The 23,410-nt window shown below is 38.4% G+C and overlaps 1 protein-coding gene and 2 pseudogenes across 1 annotated transcript; all 3 read right to left on the reverse strand.

The window, feature by feature from the left end:
* Window positions 1–3,083: 3,083 nt before the first annotated feature.
* On the reverse strand, window positions 3,084–4,013 carry LOC120228456 (annotated as a pseudogene).
* A 15,714-nt stretch (window positions 4,014–19,727) lies between these two features.
* Window positions 19,728–20,717, reverse strand: LOC120228384 (annotated as a pseudogene).
* Window positions 20,718–21,991: 1,274 nt separating this feature from the next.
* On the reverse strand, window positions 21,992–22,921 carry LOC120228455 (olfactory receptor 4A47-like). Its single transcript, XM_039226815.1, has one exon. It carries the CDS (start codon window positions 22,919–22,921, stop codon window positions 21,992–21,994), a length of 930 nt encoding a protein of 309 aa, XP_039082746.1.
* Window positions 22,922–23,410: the final 489 nt, after the last annotated feature.

A 23,410-nucleotide genomic window follows, 5' to 3' on the forward strand; every position in this document is an offset into this window, starting at 1 on the left:
ATTGGGACAGTAATATACAGAAGAATGAAGTTGGACCACTTTCTTACATCATACACAAAACTAAATTTGAAATGGGTGAAAGACCTAAATGTGAGACAGAAAACCATCAAAATCCTAGAGGAGAACAAGGCAACATCCTGTTTGACCTCGGCCACAACAACTTGTTCCTACACATATCATTGAAGGCAAGAAAATAAAAGCAAACATGAACGATTGGGACTTTATCAAATTAAAAATATGTACAGGGAAGGAAACCAATAAACAAAACTAAGGGCAACCTACAGGATGGAAGAAGATATTTGCAAGTGACATATCTGATAAAGGGTTGGTATCCAAAATCTATAAAGAACTTCTCAAACGCAACACCCAAAAAATAAATAACCCAGTTAAGAAATGGGCAGAAGACATGAATAGACATTTTTCCAAAGAAAACATCCAGATGGCTAACAGACACACAAAAAGATGCTCAACATCATTTGTCATCAGGGAAATACAAACTGAAACCACAATGAGATATCACCTCATACTTGTCAGAATGGCTAAAGTTAACAACCCAAGAAACACCAGGTGTTAACAAGGATGTAGAGAAAGGAGAGTCCTTTTACACTGTTGGTGGGAATGCAAATTGGTACACTCATTCTGGAGAAAAGTATGGAGGTTCCTCAAGAAACCAAAAATAGAACTACCCTATGACCAAGTAAATTAGTCTTAGGTATTTACCCACAGGATACAAAAATACAGATTCAAGGGGGTACATGCATCCCAATGCTATAGCAGCATTATCAACAATAGCCAAACTATGGAGGAGAGTCCAAATGTCCATCAAATGATGAATGGATAAAGATGTGGTATATATATACAATGGAGTATTACTCAGCCATCAAAACAAATGAAATCTTGCCACTTAAATGACGTGGATGGATCTAGAATGTCTTATGCTAAGCTAAATAAGTCAATCAGAGGAAGATAAATACCATATGATTTCACTCATACATGAAATTTAAGAAACCAAACAGATGACCATATGGGAAGGGTTGGGGCGGGGTGCAGGGGGAAGAGAACTGAGGAAAACAAACCATATGAGACTCTTAATGATAGAGAAAAAAAACTATGGGTTGATAAAGGCAGGCAGGTGGGAGATGGTCTACATGGGGGAGGGTAATAAGGAGAGACTTGTGATGAATACTGAGTGCTGTATGTAAGTGAGGAATCACTGAATTCTACTTCTGAAACCAATAATGCACTGTATATTAACTAAACTTTATTTTTTATAAAAGGGGGAAAAGTAAAAACTTCTTTTTAATTAAAAACCAAAGAGGAAAGAACTTTAAGAGACCTTTCTCCTAAGAACATATGTGATTTCCCTATAAAAAAATTTAAACATTAAATGAAAAAAAATTCGTAAACCAAAAGCATTCTATATAGTATACAAAATATAAAAACACATACAAGACAGAAAGATAATAGTTACATACACAATACTAAAAGGATCATTTCTTTAGAATGTAATAAATCATAAAAATATGCATGGAAAAGATCAATGATTGAATAAATAGGTAAAAGCATGAATAGATAATTCACAGAAAAAGAAATACAAATCATATTCAACATGTGAATAAACTCAAAAATATTGCAATTTAATTGGATTGTTTATGCCATAAATATATATCAGGTACAGGTGGTTGAGAATGTGGACTGACGTACTCTCACAGACTGTGAGCATTAGTGTAGCTATTAGTACAATCTCTAGGTTGACAGTTTGGTGATAACTATGAATAACAACATTAAACTATCTGACCATTGTTTCAAATACATGTGTCAGCAATTCCACTCCTAGGAACTCATACTTATACCTATTCACAAGCATGTAATTATCGTAAAATTCTTTGTCATAGAAAAAGGTTACTAATAACATGAATAGAGATGGATACATTTATTTTATATACATTTATATGTATATGTATATGGAGTAAAAGAAAAACTAAGAGATCTCTATGGACTGCTATGCAATATCTTCAAGATGTTGTGAATGATTTTTCTTATATGTGGAAGTAAAAAAGAACAAATGGATAAAACCAGAAAAGGATTCATCCTATAGAGAAAAACGTGGCGTCTGCCAGAGCTGAGGAGGTTGGAGGGATAGGTAAAATGGGTGAAAGGAACGAAAGGTACAAAGTTTCAGTTATGTCACAAGAAGAAAAGTACAGCATAGGGAACACAGTGAGTACATTACAGCAACTTTTAATGGTAACAAATAAAAGTTACACATATCATGATACGAGCATTTCTTAATGTATATGATTGTTAAGTCACTATGTTATGTACCAGAAACTAGGACAATATTGTATGGCAACAGTTTTTCAATTAAAAAAATCATAAATAAATAAAACTATCCTAAACTTAGAAGTTTATTTAATAAAAAAGTTGTATACTAAAATTTAAATGCAGAGAAAAATTCACATGCATATACTTGAATACAAATGCATGTGTAAAGGTTATTACCTCAGAAATCTTAAGAAACAGATTAAGTGAATGCTTCTGGAAAAGAGGACTAGAGACTGTGTTAAGAGATGAGTAGGTAATTTATTCATATTTTATCCCATTATGTAAGGCTTACTCTTTTACTATTTATTATTATCCATTGCACTTCAATTTTTGTTATAAAAACAAAAGTGCCACACAAAGTATTTTGCATAGAGGGCAACAGAAACTTACTGAACAAGACAGTCTATACATCATTAAATATTATAAATAGTAAAATAAAAAGAATTACCTTAAATGATAGGAATCTAAAAAAATAATACTAAGTACCAGGAAAAAACATAAATTGATAAAAAATTAGTGTAATCATATAAAATTTCCTCATTAATTCATTACCTGTTGTTGACTCCTTTTACAAGGAATTAAACTTTTCTAAATGAATTGATCCACAAGGGATTATGGACCAGGAAGAGAAACTGTTATGAAAGCACAATCATCCAGTTCATTGACAAAAGACAGTCAGAATCATTTTAAGAAGTCTTCCACATTCTTGGAAAATGGGGGCCAATGTCAAGTAATTCTCTTCACGGTAGATGATACGTTCATTTACTACTTGATGTGACATTTTTCCTCCACAGCTTCTTCATAGCATCTGTCATCTCAGAATTTCTCAGAGTGTAGATCAGGGGGTTCAGCATGGGGGTTATGACCGTATAAAACACACTCAATGCTTTGTCAATGGGGAAGGTCTTAGCAGGTCTCACGTACATGAAAATACATGGAACAAAGAAGAAGACCACCACGGTGATGTGGGAACCACAGGTCTGGAGGGCTTTCCGCCTCCCTTCTGGACTAAGGTTCTTCAGAGAGTGCAAGATGATACCATAAGAGATGAGCAAGAGCACAAACACAATTGTGCAGATCATCCCTCCATTGGCCACCACTAACAGGCCAATGACATATGTGTCAGTACAGACTAGTTTCAGTAAGGGGTACATGTCACAGAAATAATGATCAATGACATTGGGACCACAAAATGGGAGACTATAAATCGTGCTAACCTGAATTACTGAATGCAGAAAACCTCCAACCCAAGACACTACCAGCAGCACAACACACACCCTTTGCCTCATAATAACCAAATAATGCAAGGGCTTACAGATGGCCACATAGCGGTCATAGGCCATCACCAACAGAAGAAATATCTCTGTTCCACCAAAAAGATGCTCTGTAAATAGCTGGATCATACAATGTTGAAACGATATGGTATTTTCTCCAAATATCAAATCTGAAATCAATCTGGGAGAAATAGAAGAAGAATAAATGACATCCATAAAAGATAAGTTGGCAAGAAACAAATACATGCGTGAGCCCAGGGTCTTACTGACAGTTACAGTCACCAAAATGAGGAGGTTGCCTGCCACAGTCAAAATATAGAAGAGCAAGAATATAATAAAAAGGACCTTCTGTTACTTTCCATCCTGTGTGAGGCCCAGGAGGACAAAGTAGGTTACATTGCTTCTTGGCTCCATCCAGTCTGCAGAAGAGCTGACTTCTTATATTAGAAGCAGCTGATCTACAAAATAAGAGGGGTACATGCATTATAAGATTATTGATTCATTCGATTAAAAGCATGTAGAAGGAGTACCTGTTTGTGTCACATGTGTGACATGTGTCATAGACACTAGGATTTCAAATTGACTAAGCCATGGTTTCCTACACTCGGTGATATCATACATAATAATCACCAATATAAAAGGTGCCATTATAAAATACTCACACAATGTGAAGGTCCCAGGGTAGGAATATATCTACCAAACAGGAATCAAAGAAGCTTCCCAAAGGAAGCAATGCTTCAGCTGAGTTTTAAAGGAAAAGTGGAAGATCAAGAGAAGAGAGCAAGGGAATTCCACAGAAAGGTTCACAGTTTCTAAAGTCCCAAAAGTGAAATACTTGAGACCCAATTAAGGCAACTGACATATTCAAAGTGAGCGAATCTAATTAGGAATAGAAGGTCACTGCCCTGGGTTGTCTCTTCCCTCGCTGAGACCTCTTTCTTAGGGTCTTTGGTTGGAGATGCCTCCTTTCCCTGACCAAAAAATGGGGAAGCATCCACTATTGTGTCTCTCCCTTAATTGTTAAATATGCAACATCTCCAACTTCAGAAATCTTCATTGGATATCAATTCAGGCCTTATAAAACTAAATTTTTAATTTTGCACAATAAACATAGGTGTTTTCCACATCATTAAATGGTACCAACCTTCCCCATCATTGCTCAGACAAGAAATAATCAGTGTCCTTCTTGCCTTTCTTGCAGTCATGTCACATATTAATACCTTTAACAAATGATATTAATCCCTTTTAAAATATGTCACAAATATGATCATTTCCCTTCCCTCCCTACCTCCCCTGGCCCACTGCATTACCTTCTACCCTGTCCCTCCCTTTCATTCTGGTCTCCATCAATTTGTTCTCCTAATACAGCTTAAAAATGATCCTTTTAAAATCTGATTCTGATCTATCACTTTACTGCTCACAATGCCTATGGTGGATTCTAATCACACACTTACAACTTAAGGAATCACAGTCCATTTTACAGTAACAGGAATTATAATCCTCATTCACAGTTGAACAAATCGAGGCTCAGAACATCTAATTAATTTTCCCAACGTCAACCATTTTTTAGTGAAAAAACTAGAGTTGGAATCAAAGTTTTCTTTCTCTCAAAATGATTCACTTTTACATAATAAAGAGAGTCACACAATTGCAAAGGCTGGTTCCCAAGATTTACTGTCAGTCTTACCTTATAAAGTGATGTCCACAATCTGAAGAAACACATTTGACTCATTCCCAGCAACCTGGATTTCTTCTGTCATCCACTTTAACAAGAAAGGGCAAAAAGCTGCATTATTGCTTAAGGGCATATTTTGTTTCATTTGACTGCCTATCCATTTTTTTCCATAGTTTCTCCTGGTTATTCAGAAGGTTGCTTTTATTTGCACTGTAGATGACTTCCTAGGAATTCCATGTTCCACACAGAAAGCCAAAATTTATCACATTAGGATAATTTACCAAAAAGACAAGAAACTCCTATCCTTACACAAGAAAAATAGCAACCAGCCAGTTCCCAGGGAGATTTTTCTCAAGTAACTTCTTTCCCTCTAATTTCTAAATAGAAAAATACCTTTCAATGGCTTAGCCATCCTGATTCTATAGTGTTGGTTTCATCAGATTAGCTGACTTGATATTTTAAAAGACGTCCTTGGGCTTTTCCTTGGGTAATGTTTTAAGCCTAACAGAAACCTCCTAAAAAATGTGTATCAGTTGTTAAGAGCATTGTCTCCCCCATACAGGCAAACATTACTGGACATTTTATCCTTCTAACCACATTCCTCATTAAGTCCTACAACTGGAAAATGTCCAAGACTGATTCTTGCTTAATTAAATTCACTGGGAATTTTCACAAAAATCTTCAAAAATATCTATATAAAGATACTATTAGGCCAAATCACATAATTATGTCAGAAAGATGTGACATTAACAAAAAAATAACTTTAGAAACATTGAAAGACCACTGCCAGTCAAGAATTTCAGCCCAGTTATTTTGTTTTAGGGAAGATTAATTTTTCATGTATTTCTCTGCTCCCCATAGCAAGTTTTTCTTCCCTTTTATTAATACTCGATTTATGCTGCCTTGAAGTATGATTTGACATTTTATTTTTTTGTAGATTTCAACATAATAACTCTTTATTCAATTACTTTTTATTATTATTATTATTATTTGGAGCTCTTACTTACTGCCAGGAACCATGCTGTGAGTGAGAATGCAGCAATTTATGAAATAGGGAAAAAAATTATGCAAATACTCCTTCCTCCATGGACCTTATATTCTCATGATAGAGGGAGGCAGTATATAGGGGAACAACTTAGTAATTATAGTCTTCATCAGTGCCAATAAGACAGCAAACAGGGTATGCAGGGAGAATTCTACTATGGAGAAGGTGACCAAGGAAGGCTTTTCTTCCACAGGATAGAAAGTGGCTACCATCAGAAAAACTGTTACAGGTAGCAAAATTAAGCAATTTGTTCTCACTTCACTCATGGCATGACCTATATGTAGAAAATGCTAAAAGTTATACAGGAATTTTTATTTCAGTCCACTTTTGAAAAGGAGTAGTAAGTGTGGGCACTCTCATGTTGTGCCTAATGGTAGCAGGAAAGCTTTCAACCTTCACTCTTGAGGGTTATATTAGCTGTGGATCTGTCATATATGGCCTTTATTATATTGGGTTACATTCCTTCCATACCAAATTTTTTGAGATTTTTTAAAAATTCAGGTTAGTTTAAATACAGTGTAATCTTCACTTCAGGAGTAGAACCCAATGATTCATATCTTACATAGAACATTCAATGTTTGGGGAGCCTAGATGGTTCAGTCGGTTGAGCATCCAGCTTCGGCTCAGGTCATGATCTTAGTTCGTGGGTTCAAGACCCACGTCATGCTCTGTGCTGACAACTAGCTCAGAGCCTGGAGCCTATCTTTGCATTCTGTGTCTCCCTCTCTCTCTGACCCTCCCCTGATCACACTGTCTCTATCTCTCTCTCAAAAATAAATAAAAACATCAAGAAAAATTTTTTTAAAAAGAGCATCCAATGTTCATCCAGAAAAGTGCCCTCTTTAATGCCCGTCACCCATTTAACCTGTCCCCCCACCCACCTACCCCTTTGTTCTCTGTATTTAAGAGTCTCATATGGTTTGCCTCCCTAATAAGAGGGCTTGCTAAATTTCATTCTAGTAAATGATCTTTATCTTATATTTTAGTATGTTTACTGAGCATCTAATTTATTGTGCCATTGGTGAAAACTATGTGAGAATTCTATATTATGTTTGCAAGTTCTTGGAAGTTAAAATTTATTTATTTTATATGATAAATAAGGTATTTTATTTTATCTTAATTTGTTCCTTCCTCAGTGGACTGTTTTCCTTATGTAAATTCAGCTTTCTTATTTCTTTAATTATCATTTATTTATGTATTTATTTAAGAGTTTATTTAAATTCTAGTAAACATATAAGGTAATGTTAGTTTCAAGTGTAGAATTTAGTGATTCATCATTTACATTCAACACCCAGTACTCATCACAAATGTCCTCCTTTATGCCCATCACCATTTAGTCCACTCCCCAACCACCTCCCCAACAGCAGCACTCAGTCTGTTCTCTATAGTTAAGAGTTCCTGATGGTTTGCCTCCCTTACTTTTTTTTCCCTTCCCCTATGTTCACCTGTTTTGCTTCTTAAATTCCACTTCAGTGAAACCATATGGTATTGTCTTTCTCTGACTTATTTCACTTAGCATAGTACACACTCTCTCTAACCACATTGTTGCAAATGGGAAGATTTTACTATTTTTATAATATTCCATTTTATATATCAATCTTCTTTATCCGTTCATCAGTAGCTGGATATTTGGACTCTTTCCATAATTTGGCTATTGTTGATAATGCTTCTATAAATGTTGGGATGCATGTGCCCATTTGCATCTGTATTTTTGGATCCTTCGGGTAAATACCTAGTAATGTTATTCCTGGGTGATAGGATAGTTCTGATTTTAATTTTTTGAGAAACCTTGATGCTGTTTCCCAGAGTGGCTGCACCAGTTTGCATTCCCATCAACAGTATATTTCTGCATCCTTACCAACATCTGCTATCTCTTGTGTTGTTAATTTTACCCATTCTGACACGTGTGAAGTGATATCTCATGTGATGTTGAGTATCTGTTAGCCATCTAGAAGTCTTCTTTGGAGAAATGTAAATCATGTCTTAGTCCCCATTTCTTAACTGGATTATTTGTTTGGGGGATGTTGAGGTTGATAGTTTCCTTATATATTTCACATACTAACCCTTTATCAGATATGTCATTTGCAGATATTTTCTCCTATTCTTTAGATTTTAGTTTTGTTGATGGTTTCTTTTGCTGTGTAGAAACTTTTTATCTTGGTGAAGTCCCAATAGTTCATTTTGCTTTTGTTTCCCTTGCCATCAGTGACATGTTTAGTAAGGAGACATGGTATGGCCAAGGTCAAAGAGGTTCCTGCCTGTGTTCTGCAGATTTTGATGGTTTCCTGTCTCATATTTAGGTCTTTCATCCATTTTGAATTTATTTTTATGCATGGTGTAAGAAAGTTGTCCAATTTCATCCTTCTGAATGTTGTTGTTCAGTTTTCCCAAAACTCTGTTGAAGAGAATTTTTCTATTTTTTCCATTTTCAATTTGCTTTGTTGAAGATGAGTTGACCATATAGTTGTGGGTCCATTTCTGGGTTTTCTATTCTGTTCCATTGATCTACATATCCGTTTTTGAGCCAGTACCATATTGTCTTGATCACTACAGCTTTGTAATACAACTTGAAGTCTGGAATTGTGATGCCTCCAGCCTTGCTTTTCATTCTCAATATAGCTTTGACTGTTTGGTGTCGTTTGTGGTTCCACACAAATTTTAGGATTGTTTGTACTAGCTTTGTGAAAAATGCTGGTGGCACTTGATAGGGATTGCATTAAATCTGTAGATTGTTTTGGGTAGCATATTTTTAACAGTATTTCTTCTTCCAATCCATGAACATGGAAATGTTTTTGCATTTTCTTGTGTCCTCTTCAATTTCTTTCATCAGTATTTTATAATTTTCAGAGTAGACAACACTCTCCTCTTTGTTTAGATTGATTCCTAGGTAACACAGTTTTTGGTGCAATTGTAAATGGGATAGATTCCTTAATTTCTCTCTTTCTTTTGCTTCATTATAGATAAATAGAAAAGCAACAGATTTCTATACATTGATTTTTGTATCCTGCAACTTTGCTGAATTTGTGTATCACATTGATTTTTGTATTCTGCAACTTTGCTGAATTTGTGTATCAGTTCTAGCGGTTGTTTAGTGGAGTCTTTCAGGTTTATATGGAGTATCATGTCATCTGGTATAGTGAATGCTTGACTTCTTCCTTGCCAATTTGGATGCCTTTTATTTCTTTTTTGTTATCTGATTGCTGAGCTAGGACTTTGATTACTATGTAAATAACAGTGTTGAGGGTGGAAATCCCTTGTTCATCCCATGTTCATCCCTTGTAGAGGCTCTCAGTTTTTCCCCACTGAGGATGATATAAGCTATGGGTCTATTGTTTATGGCCTTTATTTTGAGGTATGTTCCATCTATCCCTACATTATTGAGGGTTTTTATCAAGAATGGATGCTATATTTTGTCAAATGTTTTTTTTTCTGCATCTATTGACAGGATCATATTGTTCGTATCCTTTCTTTTATTAATATGTTATGTTACATCCATTGATTTACAAACCACCCTTGTAGCCTAGGAATAAATCCCACTTGATTGGAGTGAATAATTCATCTAATATACTGTTGGTTTCTATTTGCTTGTTGAGAATTTTTGCATCCATGTTCATCAGAATTGGCCTAGAATTCTCCTTTTTAGTGGGGTCTTTATCTGGTTTTGGATTCAAGGTAATGCTGGCGTCATAAAATGAGTTTGGAAGTTTTGTTCCCATTTCTCTTTTTTGGAAGTTTGAGAATAGATATGAACTTCTTTAAATGTCTGGTAGAGGGCGCCTGTGTATCTCAGCTGGGTAAGCGTCTGACTTCAGTTCAGGTCATGATCTCAGAGTTCATGTGTTCAAGCCCTGCATCAGGCTCTGTGCTGACAGCTCAGGGCCTGAAGCCTGCTTCAGATTCTGTGTCTCCCTCTCCCTCTGCCCCACCCCTGTTTGCACTTTGTCTCTGTCTTTCAGCAATGATCAAACATTAAAAAAAAATTTTTTTTTTAATGTCTGGTAGAATTTTTCAGGCAAGCTACCTAGCCCTGGACATTATTTGTTGGAAGATACTTTTCATTACTGCTTCCATTTCTTTGCTGGTTGTGGGCTTGTTCAAATTTTCTATTTCTTTGAGTTTCAGTTTTGGTAGTTCATATGTTTCTAGAAATTTATCTTTTTCCTTCAGATTGCCCAATTTGTTGACATAAGATTTTTCATAATATTCTTATATAATTATTTATATTTCTGCAGTGTTGGTTGTGAGATCTCCACTTTCATTCATGATTTTATTTCTGGGGGGGTACTTTCTCTTTTCTTTTGGAAGCCTGGCTAGTGGCTTATTAATTTTGTTAATTCTTTCAAAGAACCAACTCTTATTGCCATTGATCTGTTCTACTGAAGGTTTTGTTGTTGTTTTTGTTGTTACTATATCATTTATTTCTACTCTAATCTTTATTATTTCCCTACTTCTGCTGGCCTAAGGCTTTATTTGCTGTTTCTTTTCTTGCATCTTGATATAGGCCTGTATTGCTATGTACTTCCCTCTTTTGATCACTCTCATTGCATCCTAACAGTTTTGAACTATAATGTTTTCATTTTCATTTTCTTCCATGTATTTTTTTTTTACTTAATTTCCTGGTTAACCCATTCTTTCTTTACTAGGATGTCTTTAACGTCCATGTATTTGAGGTCTTTCCAAATTCTGTCTTTTGGTTGACTTCAGGTTTCATTTCATTGTGGCCTGAAAATATGCATGGTAGGATCTCAAGTTTTTTGTACTTGTTGAGGTCTGATTTGTGAACCAGTATGTGATCTATTCTGGAGAATGTTCCATTTACACTTGAAAAAAGACAATGTGTATTCTTCTGCTTTATTATGAAACATTCGAAATGTATCTGTTAAGTCCATCTGGTCCAGTGTGTCACTCAAAGCCATTGTTTCATTGTTGATTTTCTGCTTAGATAATCTGTCCATTACTATCAGTGGGGTGTTAAAGTCCCTTACTCTATTTGTTTTACTATCAATGAATCTCTTTATATATGTTTTTAAGTTTTTTATATATTTATCTTTTTCAAGTTGGAGGCATAAATATTTACAATTGTAGTTCTTGTCAGATAGTTCCCTTTATCTTGAAAAAGTGCCCTTCTTCATCTCTTGTTACAATCTTGGACTTAAAATCTAGTTTGTCTGATATAAGTAAGGCTGTCCTGGTTTTCTTTTGATGTGCATCAGCATAATAAATTGTCCTCCATCCCCTCACTTTCAATATGCTGGTGTGTGTAGGTCTAAAATGCACCTTCATAGGCAACACGTAAATTTTTTTTTTTAATCCACTCTGATACCCTATGTCTTTTGATTGGAACATTTAGTCCATTTCCATTTAGAGTGATTTTTGATAGATATGAACTTAGTACCATTGTATTACCTGTAATATTAGTGTTTCTGGAGATTTTCTCTGTTTCTTTCTAGTCTTTGGTGTTATTGATCTTTCTCTCCCACTCAAAGGGTCTCATTTAATTTTTCCTGCAGGGCTAGCTTAGTGGTCACAAACTCCTTTAGTTTTTGGTTGTCTGGGCGACTCTTTGGCTCTCTTTCTATTCTGAGTGAGAGCCTTGCTGGATAAAGTATTCTTCGTTGCATGTTTCCCATTCAGTATGTTGAATATATCATCCCACTCACTGCTATCCTGCCAAATTTCTGTAGAGAGCTGCTGCTAACTTTATTTGTCTTCCCTTGGAGGTTAGGAATTTTTTAGCCTTGCTGCTTTCAGGATTCTTTCCTTATCTTTGTATTTTGCAAATTTTACTACAATAGGTCTTGATATTGGCCTACTTTTGTTGATCTTGATGGGAGTTCTCTGTGCCTCCTGGATTTGGATGTCTGTTTTCTTCCCCAGATTAGGTAAGTTTTCATCTATAATTTTCTCAAATAAACCTTCTGTGCCTTTTTCCTCTCTTCTTTGGAGACTCCTAACATTTTTATGATTTATGGAGTCACTGAGTTTTCTTTTTTTTTAATTTTTTAATGTTTTATTTATTTCTGAGAGGGAGAGAGAGACAGAGAGAGAGAGAGACAGTGTCAGCAGGGAAGGGTCAGAGAGAGAGGGAGATACAGAATCTGAAACAGGTTCCAGGCTCTGAGCTGGCTGTCAGCACAGAGCCTAACGCAGGGCTTGAACCCACAAACCGTGAGATTGTGACTGAGCTGAAGTCCAACACTTAACCGAATGAGCCACCCAGGCGCCCCGAGTCACTGAGTTTTCTAAGTCTGTGTTAATGATCCAACATTTTTCTTCCCCTTTCTTTTCAGCTTCATTTTTCCCCATAATTCTATATTCTATATCACTAACTCATTCATCTGCTTCTTCCATTCTCGTGGTCATTCTCACTAGTTGGTTCTGCATCTCGGTTATAGCTCTTGTTAATATCAGCATGACTAGTTTTAAGACTTTTAGCTCTGTGGTAAGGGTCTTCCTGGTGTCTTCTATGTTTTACTTAAGCCCAGCTAGTAACTTTATGATTGCTGTATTAAATTCTGGATGAGGCATTTATTATTATATCTGTTTTGATTAGATCCCTGGCTATGACCTCTTCTTGTTCTTTCTTTTAGGATGGAGTCCTCCATCTTGGTATTTTTGTCTATGTCTCTGTCTTCTGTGTGCTAGGAAAGCCTGTTATGTTTCCTGCTGCTGAGAGTAATGGCTATATTAAGAATAGGTCATGTACGGTCAAGGGCCCAGCACTTCAGGAAGTGTTTCTAGTGTATGCTGTGTGCATTCTGCTGTTGTGCTTTGGCTGCTCTTTCCCTCAGGTTAGTCCTCTGAAGACTTTCTTCTTGCCTGCAGTGGCATACGTTTGGGTGTGTCCACTGAGTGGTGACTTTTAACTAGGTGTGTTTTGGTATGCTTGTTAAAACGGGCTAGACTTCTTTCCCCTAGAGATAAAGTTTTGCAGCACTCTGTGGTCAGTAAACTTGGTGCACGCAAGGTGTTGGGGTTGGTCTTCTCAGGGAAGGGCCTACTACTGCTCTGACTCCCGGGCATACTTGCCGTAGTTCAGAAGCACCTGCAGGACACAGGTTTCAGGGCCTGGTGTAAGTGGCTTAGCCTCCAATGTGGGTACTGTGCTGCTCACTGGAGTACCTCTGTGCTGAGGGAGAGGAGATCACACCCCTGTTGTACAGGAAGACCTGACAGATGAGCAGTCTCTTCTCATTTGTCCCAGGCTTCCCTCAGATGCCTGTCTTTACCCTCTGTCTGAGCTATCTACCCAGCCAGTTGTGCAGTGCTCCTCTGCAAAAGGATCACACCTTCTGTCCCAGAAGGGCAGTCGCACCAAAGTGCAGGAGGTGGAGTTTATGGCAAAGCTCAGAAAAAAAGCCAGCATCTAGGTTAGCCTCCCTCAGCAGACATCTCAGTCAATGAACGGGGCAGCTCAGTGGCGCCCACTGGCTCCTTTGTCCGTGGAGGGGCAGTGCCATCTCTCCCAAATACATGCTAAGAAGGGGAACTCTCTCTCCCAATGTGACCCAGGGGATCCTCAGACCCTGATGTGCACTCCTGGGCCACTGCCCTCCTTACCCACTGGAGCACCTATATGCCCACCAGGCTCTACCTCAGCAATGGCACAGACTTCTAAAACTTTGAGCTCTGCTGCTTGGGAAAACTTCTGATAAACAACCCCTCTTATTTTCCCCAACAATGATTTTGGGAAACTGCTTTTCTTGTGCAGTGTCTTACACTCTGTTCTCTCTCTCTCTGTCTCTCTCTCTCTTTCCTTCCTCCTCCCTCCTCCCTCCTCCCTCCTCTCTCCTCCCGCCCCTCTCCCCTCTCCCCTCTCCTCTCTCCTCTCTCCCTGATCAGGGCTCCCTCCACTCTGCAGCACTGGTGATTCTTTTCTACCTCCAATCACATCTCCACTCTTCCTGCCTTCAGCAACGTGGCCTCTTTTCTCCCCCTGGTTGGGAAATTTGTCCTCCAAGTCCTCACATTGATTTCCAGGGTTTCCAGAATGATTTGATATTTGTCTAGCTGTGTTTGAGGGACAAGGCAAGTACAGGGTCCTCCTATTACTCCACCATCTTAACTCCCCGAAAGGTTTTTCATCCTGAAAAGATGTTGAATTTCTGTGCTACCAATGAACAATCCAGTGAAGATTTAAAAAACAATTCCATTTACAACATTATCCAAAGGAACAAAATGCTTAGAATAAACTTAAACAAGGAGACAAAAGTCTTATACTCTTAAAAACAACAAAATGTTGCTGAACGATATGCTACAAAACACAAAAGGGAAGACATTCCTGAAATCCTAGAATTCATGTTATTGAGATGTCAATGCCACCTAGGTGGTTCAGTTGGTTAAGTGTCCAACTCTTGATTTCAGCTCAAGTCATAAACTCATGGCTTGTGGGATGGAGCCCCACATCGAGCTCAGCACTGACAGTGCAGAACCTGTTTGGAATTCTCTCCCTCCCTCTCTTTCTGCACCTCCCCTGCTTCTCTCTCTCTCTCAAAACAAATAAATAAAGTTTAAAAAAAAAAGATGTCAGTGCTACCTAAAGTGATCTACAGATTCAGTACAATCGATATCAAAATTTTAAAAAAATGTTTTTGCTGAAATAGATAAATCCATCTTAAGATTCTAGTGGAAACTCAATGCACTCTGAGCAGCCAAAACAATCTTGGGAAGCAAGCAAGCAAACAAACAGTTGAGGGACTTCCTGGTTCTAAAACTTACTACAAAGCTACAGTAATCAATAAAGATGGACATAACAATGGAATAAAATACAGAGGTGCCTGGGTGGCTCAGTCGGTTAAGCTTCCAACTTCGGCTCAGGTCATGATCTCTGCAGTTTGTGAGTTTGAGCCCCACATTGGGCTCTGTGCTGACATCTCAGAGCCTGGAGCCTGATTCAGACTCCATCTCTCTCTGCCCCTCCCCCATTGATGCTCTGTTTTTCCCTGTTTCAAAAATAAATAAACATTTTTAATGGAATAAAATACAGAGCCTAGAAACAAACCTTTGCATACATGTTCAAATGATTGTCAACAGGTGGCAAGAACGTTCATGGGGAAGTTATGGGTAGTTCAAAAAATGGTGCTGTGAAACTGGATATCCACACAAAGGAATGAAACTGAACACTTAATGTACAGCATATTCAAAAATTAATTCAAAATGGATCAAAGACCTCAACTATCAGCTAGAACTATTAAACTCTTAGAAGAAAACATGAAAGAAATGTTCATAACCTTGGAGTTGGCAATGATTTTTTGGGTATGACACCAAAACCACAGGCAAAAAAAGAAAAAATAAATTATTTTATCAAATTTAACAACTTTTGTACACCAAAGGACCCTATCAACAGAGAGAAAAGGCATACAATAAATGAGAGAAAATATTTGCAAATGATATATATGATAAGGTATTAATGTCAAGAATATATAAAGAACCTCTACATCTCAAACACACACACATACACACAAAAACACCAACCTGATTAAAAATGAGCAAAGGACTTCAATAGACATTTCACCAAAGAAGATGCATGTGTGCCCTATAAGCACATGAAAAGATGCTCAATACACTAATCATTTTCCTTAGGAAATGCACTTCAAAACCATAGTGCAATACCACTTCACATCCAACAGGAGAGCTATTACCACAAATGTAATAATAACAACACATGTAAGAAAATGGAGAAATGGGAACAACCACACATTCTGGTGGGAATGTAAAATGATGTCGCTGCTATGGAAAATGTTATGGTAGTTCCTAACAAATTAAACAAAAAAATATTATATGATCCACAATTCTATTTTGGGATATATACACAAAATCATGGAAATCAAAGACTCAGGCAGATATTTCTATAACCATATTCATGGAAATATAATTCACAACAATCAGAAAGCAATAGCTAAGGTATCTACTGATGGATAAATATATGAACAGAAGGAAGACTATGCACACAGCGGATTATTACGCACTCTTAACAATGAAGGGAATTCAGACACATGCTACAACAACATTAACCTACCATTCACTACACTAAATGAAATAAGACCATCACAAAAAGACAAATATTATATGATTCCACATACATATGGTACTTAAAGTAGCCAAATTCATAGACAGGAAGAAAATAAAATGGTATTTGCCTAAGTGCCAGAGAGAGGGAAGAGGGAATTAAAGTTTAATGAGTGGGATTTCTGTTTGGGAAGATGAAAAAGCTTTGGAGATGAATAGTGCAGGTGTTAGCATAACGAACATGAATTAACTTAATCAACCATCATGAATGACAATGTGAATTAACTCCATGTCACTGAACTATGCACTTACAAATGGCCACAACTGCAAGTTTTGTTATATTTTACTACAAGTTAAAAACGAAATGTAAAACCTGAGGTGACTTTATGAAAGGGTGCACAATGTCAATGCAAAGTACAACACAATAGCTAGTGTACGTGCAAAACTCACTGGCTTTACATACACCTCTCTGGAAAGTAGATATGTCACTCAACAGCAAAGCTAATAAATTGAAATCTCCAGAGCTCTGTCCTGATAATCTGCATTTTACAAGAACTCTAATTCTGATAGTACACTGAACCTTTACAATCCATTGGACAATACATACATCTAAATAGGATATTTTTACAGTGATAAATAATTTCCTGCCTGGACCTTTCCTCACAGTGCCTATATGTCAAAGTAAACATACTTGGGGCAAATAGTATTCATGTGGCTCTGCACCAGAGAAATCATCTTCTTCTCTCTTTTCCAGTAAAAAGACAAACATATTTTATAAAGTTAGGGATATCTCTCAAAGTTACCTTTCTTCCCTCAGAACTTCCTCATGGCATTTTTCATCTCCAAATTTCTGAGTGCACATGTTTAAAAGGTTTAAAAAGGGAGTCGCCGTGGTACACAACACAGCCGCGACTTGATCAGTGGAGCAGATGGTGATTGGGTACAAATATATAAATATGCAGGACATAATACGAAGACCACCACAGTGACGTGAGAGACACAGGTAGACATGGTTCTCTGTCTCCCCTCCGAGCTACAGGTCCTCAGGGAGCATATAATGACCACCAAGGAGACCATCGGGAGGAAAATTTTAACAGGCAGATGAACCCACTTTCAACAGCAACAAAGAGACCGAGAATATGATTGTGTCCATGTAAACAAGTTTCAAAAAAGGGTTTATGTCACACACGAATGGTCTATGACATTGGAGTCACATGCACACAGCCACACTGTGAAGAGGACCTGAATGGCTACACATGCCGCTTGAAAGAGGAAGCCATATCCCTGTCACTCGTGATGGCGTCATAGTACAGGGGCTTGCAGGTGGTCACAAGGGGCTCAGCAAAGACTTAAGTCATATACTTCCTGAAAGAGGTGGTTTTCTTACATCAAAAGTGCCAGGCAGCATTTTAGGGGTCATGGATGAAGAACAGACATCTAGAAGGGATAAGTCACACACACAGAAAAGGGAAGCAGTACCCAAGGGTGTGAGGGATGACTTGTTAAATGTAAAGACTTGCTCATGGACAACAGTTCACAGAACTTGAAAGCTGTAAACTCTTCCTAAATTAATCTTTTCTAATAGAATCTTCTTGAAAATCACAACTGACTTTTGTTTTGTAACTAAACTATTTTAAACTTATTTTAACTTCATTGTAAACTTATTTTAATGTTAAACTCACATTATCTTCCTTTCATTTTAAACTTGATTTTGCAACATAAATATGCAAAATTAGACATATTCTGAAAGAGAATATTAATGAGGGACTGCTAGTCTCATCATATATCAAAATGTGTAACATACAAAAGCATTTATATTGCATATTATGTCTCATTGCATGGGACATGAATAAAGAGACCAATGAAACAGAATTGAGTCTTAAATGGGACCCAAGTTTATATGGGGCTTTAGAATATAATAGTCAGGATTTCAAGTCACTGGCAAAAAAAAATTATGCAAGTATTTAAAAACCCTGAAATTCACAAAAACAGCTAAAATTCCAGATCGCTTTAATGACTATATCAAAAGGAATTCCAAAAGGAAAAAAAGCCTTAATGTAAGCCTCGCAAGTGCTTTAAAATCAAGTGCTAACATAGTTGAAGAATATTTTTATGTAATTGAAGTACAAAAATAACGACTACAATATTAAAAGAGATATATTGTATAATTGACTTACTAACATTAGTATGGAGAAGATCAATAATGATAAGAAATACATAAAAGACGTTAATAGATGATTCACAGGAAAAGAAATACAAATCATATTAAACAAAGGAAAAGATAGTCAAACTCAATAATATGAGAATGACTGCAATGTATTCAGGTTGACTTATGCCATGAAACACTTATCAGGGAGAGGTGGTTGGGAATGTGGACAGAAGAACTTGGGGACTGTGAGAAGCAGGATAACTGTACACTCTCAAGGATGGCAGCTTGGCAATAACTATGAACATCGACATTTAACTATCTGACCATTGATTCAAATGCGTATACTAAGAATTCCTCTCCCAGGAACTCATGCTCGCATAAATTCACAGACATACAATTATTATAAATTCTTTGCATTGGAAAAAGGTTGGTAATGGCATGAACAGAAATGAACACATTTAGTATATACTTCTAAGTGAGTAATATCTTCAAGATGTTGCCTATGATTTCACTTATATGTGGAATTTAATCACCAAAACAAAAAACAAAAACAGACTCATGAATACAGAGAACAAACTGGTGGTTGCCAGAGCTGAGGAGGGTGGAGGGGTAGACAAAATGGGTGAAGGGGATGAAAGGTACAAAGTTGCCATAATAAAATCAATAACCCACAAGAATGAAAAGTACAGCATAGGGGGTACAGTCAATGATACTGTAGTCGCACTGTATGGTAAGAGATGGAAGCTACACTTATCACATGGGCATTACACAATGTACACTTTTTTTTCCCACTGTGTCCCTGGCTTCTTTAGGAACAAAGTGATGAGGGGCACCTGGGTGGCTCAGTCAGTTAAGCCTCCGACTTCGGCTCACGTCACAATCTCGTGGTTCCTGGGGTCCAGCCCTGCGTCGGGCTCTGTGCTGGCAGCCAGCTCAGAGCCTGGAGCCTGCTTCAGATTCTGTGTCTCCCTCTTTTTCTGACCCTCCCCTGCTCACGCACTCTCTCTCTCTCTCTCTCTCAGAAATGAATAAAACATTAAAAAAAGAGAACAAAGTAATGAGTGATGTGGGGATTAAAAACAAGAGTATCCTTGAATCTCCCCTTCACTCCAGCTAGTTACCCCCAGCTCCCTGCCCCCCACACCCTTTGTGTTCCCTGATCCACCCTTAGTGAGGAACTTTATCCCAAGGCTCTGGCTCTTTCCCTAGCTCTCCCCCACCTCTCGCCCCCATTCCTGGGAAGGGCTAGCATCAGTTTGAATGCATGGGAGAGCCCAGAGTGGTGAGAGACCCGAGGGAAAGGCTTCACCTTCAGGGAAAGAGACCAGGGAGTACAGCGTAGTGAAGAGGGGGAGGGGTACGTAGCCTGGGGTACCAAAATGGGACCCAGGTGCCAGAGGAAAGGATACGGGTGCCCCTGAGAAAGGGGACCCAGCAACCCCAGCAGGTTCTCTTTGAGAACTATCACTGCCGCATCTGTTGCCTTTCTGGCCATGGTTGCAGAACCACACTGGGACCACATCCTTCTGTACCCGAGCCGCTGGGCAGTGTAGCCGATGTGCACAGGGTGGGTTTCCAGCACTGCACGAACGTGTCCTCCCGGCCGCCCCTCACTCTGTTCCCCATACTTGCTCGCTTGCTCTTGGAGGCGTACACAGGGTTCCTGCTTTGCATGGTTCTTGTAGATTCCCTGGCTGCCAGCTTCCTCCACCCACTTCTGCAGCAGGGCCGCGGCTCACACTCGTTCTGGAAGTGGAGCTGCAGAGCCTAGAAATGGCAGAGGCTCCTTTGCGGCCTGCGTATGTCCCAGGGTGATCCTCTTCTGCTTCAGGAGCTTGACAAATAGTTCCAGGGCTTTATTCCTGGGGAGGTTGCTCCCGCTTTTCCTTGTCCGGCTGCAGGGCCCCAGGTGGGGGAGATCTGGAAAGGCCCTCTCAGAGTTGGCTCTCCACCGGGGCTCCCTACTTGCCCTCTGTCTGAGAGTCCTCCAGGCTGCCTTGGGGCTCCAGCCATAACCCTCCTGAGGTCTACAGTACTCCATCACCCCCACATAACTCACATGGTGGGGGGCACCAGGACATCCCCCACACCTCAGCGCGTGGCCCAAAACCTGGCCCAATTCCTCACCCATCAAGAGGGCCTTGGGAGTTCAGCCAAGGTCCCAGGGTCAATCCAGGGATTCTGTGGCCCATCGCCTCCACACCACCCCCACTGCCAAGTGAAAGCCAGGTGCCCTGTCATGGGGAACAGAGGTGCCTAAAGCCTGGAGGCCTGGAACAATGAGGGCCCTCCAATGGATTGTTCAACACCTCTCTCCCTCCCCAATCCCACCCACTGCCATAAGATACATAATTACTGAATCACGATGCCTGAAACTAGTGTAATACCGTATGTCAATCATACTTGAATTAAAAGACTAAAATAAATTAATAAAATTATTACAAAATTAAGTTTATTTATAAAAAGAAGTTCTACAGTAAAGCAAGTATTTACATACACAGAGAAAAGCTCACATATAAATATTTAAATACACATGCATTTGTAAAGATTATTACCTAATGAGTCTAAACAACCTCCCTCTGGGGAAGAGGACTGGAAACTATCCGAGAGATAAATAGGAGATTTATTCTACAATGTATCTCATTTTGTAAGATTTTCATCACTACTATTTGCTACCTATTACACTTCAATTTTTCTTATGTAAACTAAAAGTATTAATCAATATTTTTATATAAGGCAACCAAAAATTAATGTCTACACAGTGTTGTTTTAAATAACAAAATAATGCATGGCAATGAGAAAGAATGAAATCTGACCATTTGTAGCAATATGGATGGAACCTGAGGGTGTTATGCTGAGCGAAATGAGTCAGTCAGAGAAGGACAGATACCATATGTTTGCACATATAGATGGAACAGGAGGAACTTAACGGAGGACCATGGGGAAGAAGAAGGGGAAAAATACTGGGGGAGAGGGAGAGAGGCAAATCATGAGAGACTCTTGAATGCTGAGAACAAACTGAGGACTGATGGGGGTGGGGGGGGGGGGTGATGGGCATGGAGGAGGGCACTTGTGGGGATGAGCACTGGGTGTTATATGGAAACCAACTTGACAATAAACTATTAAAGAAAAAATAACTAAATAATAAAATAATGAAGTTAATTAATAGAATCTAACTAAAAATAATACTGTCTTGGAAAAAATGTTCTTAAAATTTTTTAATTAATTAAAAATCAGTGGATTCATATAAATATTCCCTCACTATTCATTACTTATTATTGATTCTTTGCTAGAAAGGCATTACACATTTGTAAGTGAAGAGATCTACAAGATGTTATGGACCTTATATTCTAGCAACAAGGGAAACTATTACAGCACAATCATCCAGTTTATTCTTTAATTATAATTAACTTAAGTACTTTGAAAAAAGGGAAATCAGAATCCATTTAAGACTTCTGCATTCTTAGAAAAAGGACTCCAATAAAAAATAATTCTCTTCATGGTACATAATACCCTTACCTACTAAGAGATATGATATTTCTCCTCCAGAGCTGCTTCATAGCATTTGTCATCTCAGAATTTCTCAGAGTGTAGATCAGGGGGTTCAGCATGGGGGTTATGACCGTATAAAACACACTCAATGCTTTGTCAATGGGGAAGGTCTTAGCAGGTCTCACGTACATGAAAATACATGGAACAAAGAAGAAGACCACCACGGTGATGTGGGAACCACAGGTCTGGAGGGCTTTCTGCCTCCCTTCAGGACTAAGGTTCTTCAGAGAGTGCAAGATGACACCATAAGAGATGAGCAAGAGCACAAACACAGTAGTGCAGATCATCCCTCCATTGGCCACCACTAACAGCCCAATGACATACGTGTCGATACAGACCAGTCTCAGTAAGGGGTACATGTCACACAAAAAATGATCAATGACATTGGGACCACAAAATGGGAGACTATAAATCGTGCTAACTTGAATTATTGAATGCAGAAAACCTCCAACCCAAGACACTACCAGCAGCACAACACACACCCATTGCCTCATGACAACCAAATAATGCAAGGGCTTACAGATGGCCACATAGCGGTCATAGGCCATCACCAGCAGAAGAAAGATCTCTGATCCACCAAAAAAGTGCTCTGTAAAAAGCTGGGTCATACAAGATTGGAAGGATATGATATTTTTCCCAAACAACAAGTCTGAAATCAATCTAGGGGAAATAGTAGAGGAATAAATGACATCCATTAAAGATAAGTTAGCAAGAAAAATGTACATAGGTGAGCCCAAGGTCTTACTGACAGTTACAGTCATGACAATGAGCAAATTGCCCACCACGGTCAAAATATAGAAGAGCAAGAACATCACCAAAAGGACGTTCTGTCCCTTGGGATCCTGTGTGAGACCCAAGAGGACAAAGTAAGTGACATTGCTCCTTTGTTCCATCTAGTCTGCATAGGAGCTGACACCTCATATTAGAAGCAGGTGATCTACAAAACAAGGGGGAAACACTTTTAAATGCATTAGAAGATGAATATGTTATTCATTCAAACAAATAGAAGAATGCGGAAATAGTTGTGTCACATGCTTCACAGATGTTATGATTTCCAAGTTTAATAATTACCAAGTTAATAAGTGCCCTTATTAAAATAGCTGCACGGGGGTACCTGGGTGGCTTAGTCAGTTAAGTGTCCAACTTCAGCTCAGGTCATGATTTCATGGTTCCTGGGTTCGAGCCCCACATCGGGCTCTGTGCTGATGGCTCAGAGCCTGGAGCCTGCTTCAGATTCTGTCTCTTTCTCTCTCTTTCTGCCCCTTCCCCACTTTCTCTCCCTTCCTCTCCCTCCCTCCCTCCCCGCCCCCCTCAAAAACAAATATACATTAAAAATTTAAAAATAAAAATAGCTACAAAATACGATGATCCCAGTGTGGGAA

The sequence above is a fragment of the Hyaena hyaena genome, unplaced genomic scaffold, assembly GCF_003009895.1.
Source record: "Hyaena hyaena isolate Hyena2069 unplaced genomic scaffold, ASM300989v1 scaffold_23, whole genome shotgun sequence".
Taxonomy (NCBI): Eukaryota; Metazoa; Chordata; class Mammalia; order Carnivora; family Hyaenidae; genus Hyaena; species Hyaena hyaena.

Coding starts and splice junctions, on each gene's coding strand:
- LOC120228455 (XM_039226815.1), bottom strand. CDS start 22,921: ATGGAACAAAGGAGCAATGTCACTTACTTTGTCCTCTTGGGTCTCACA.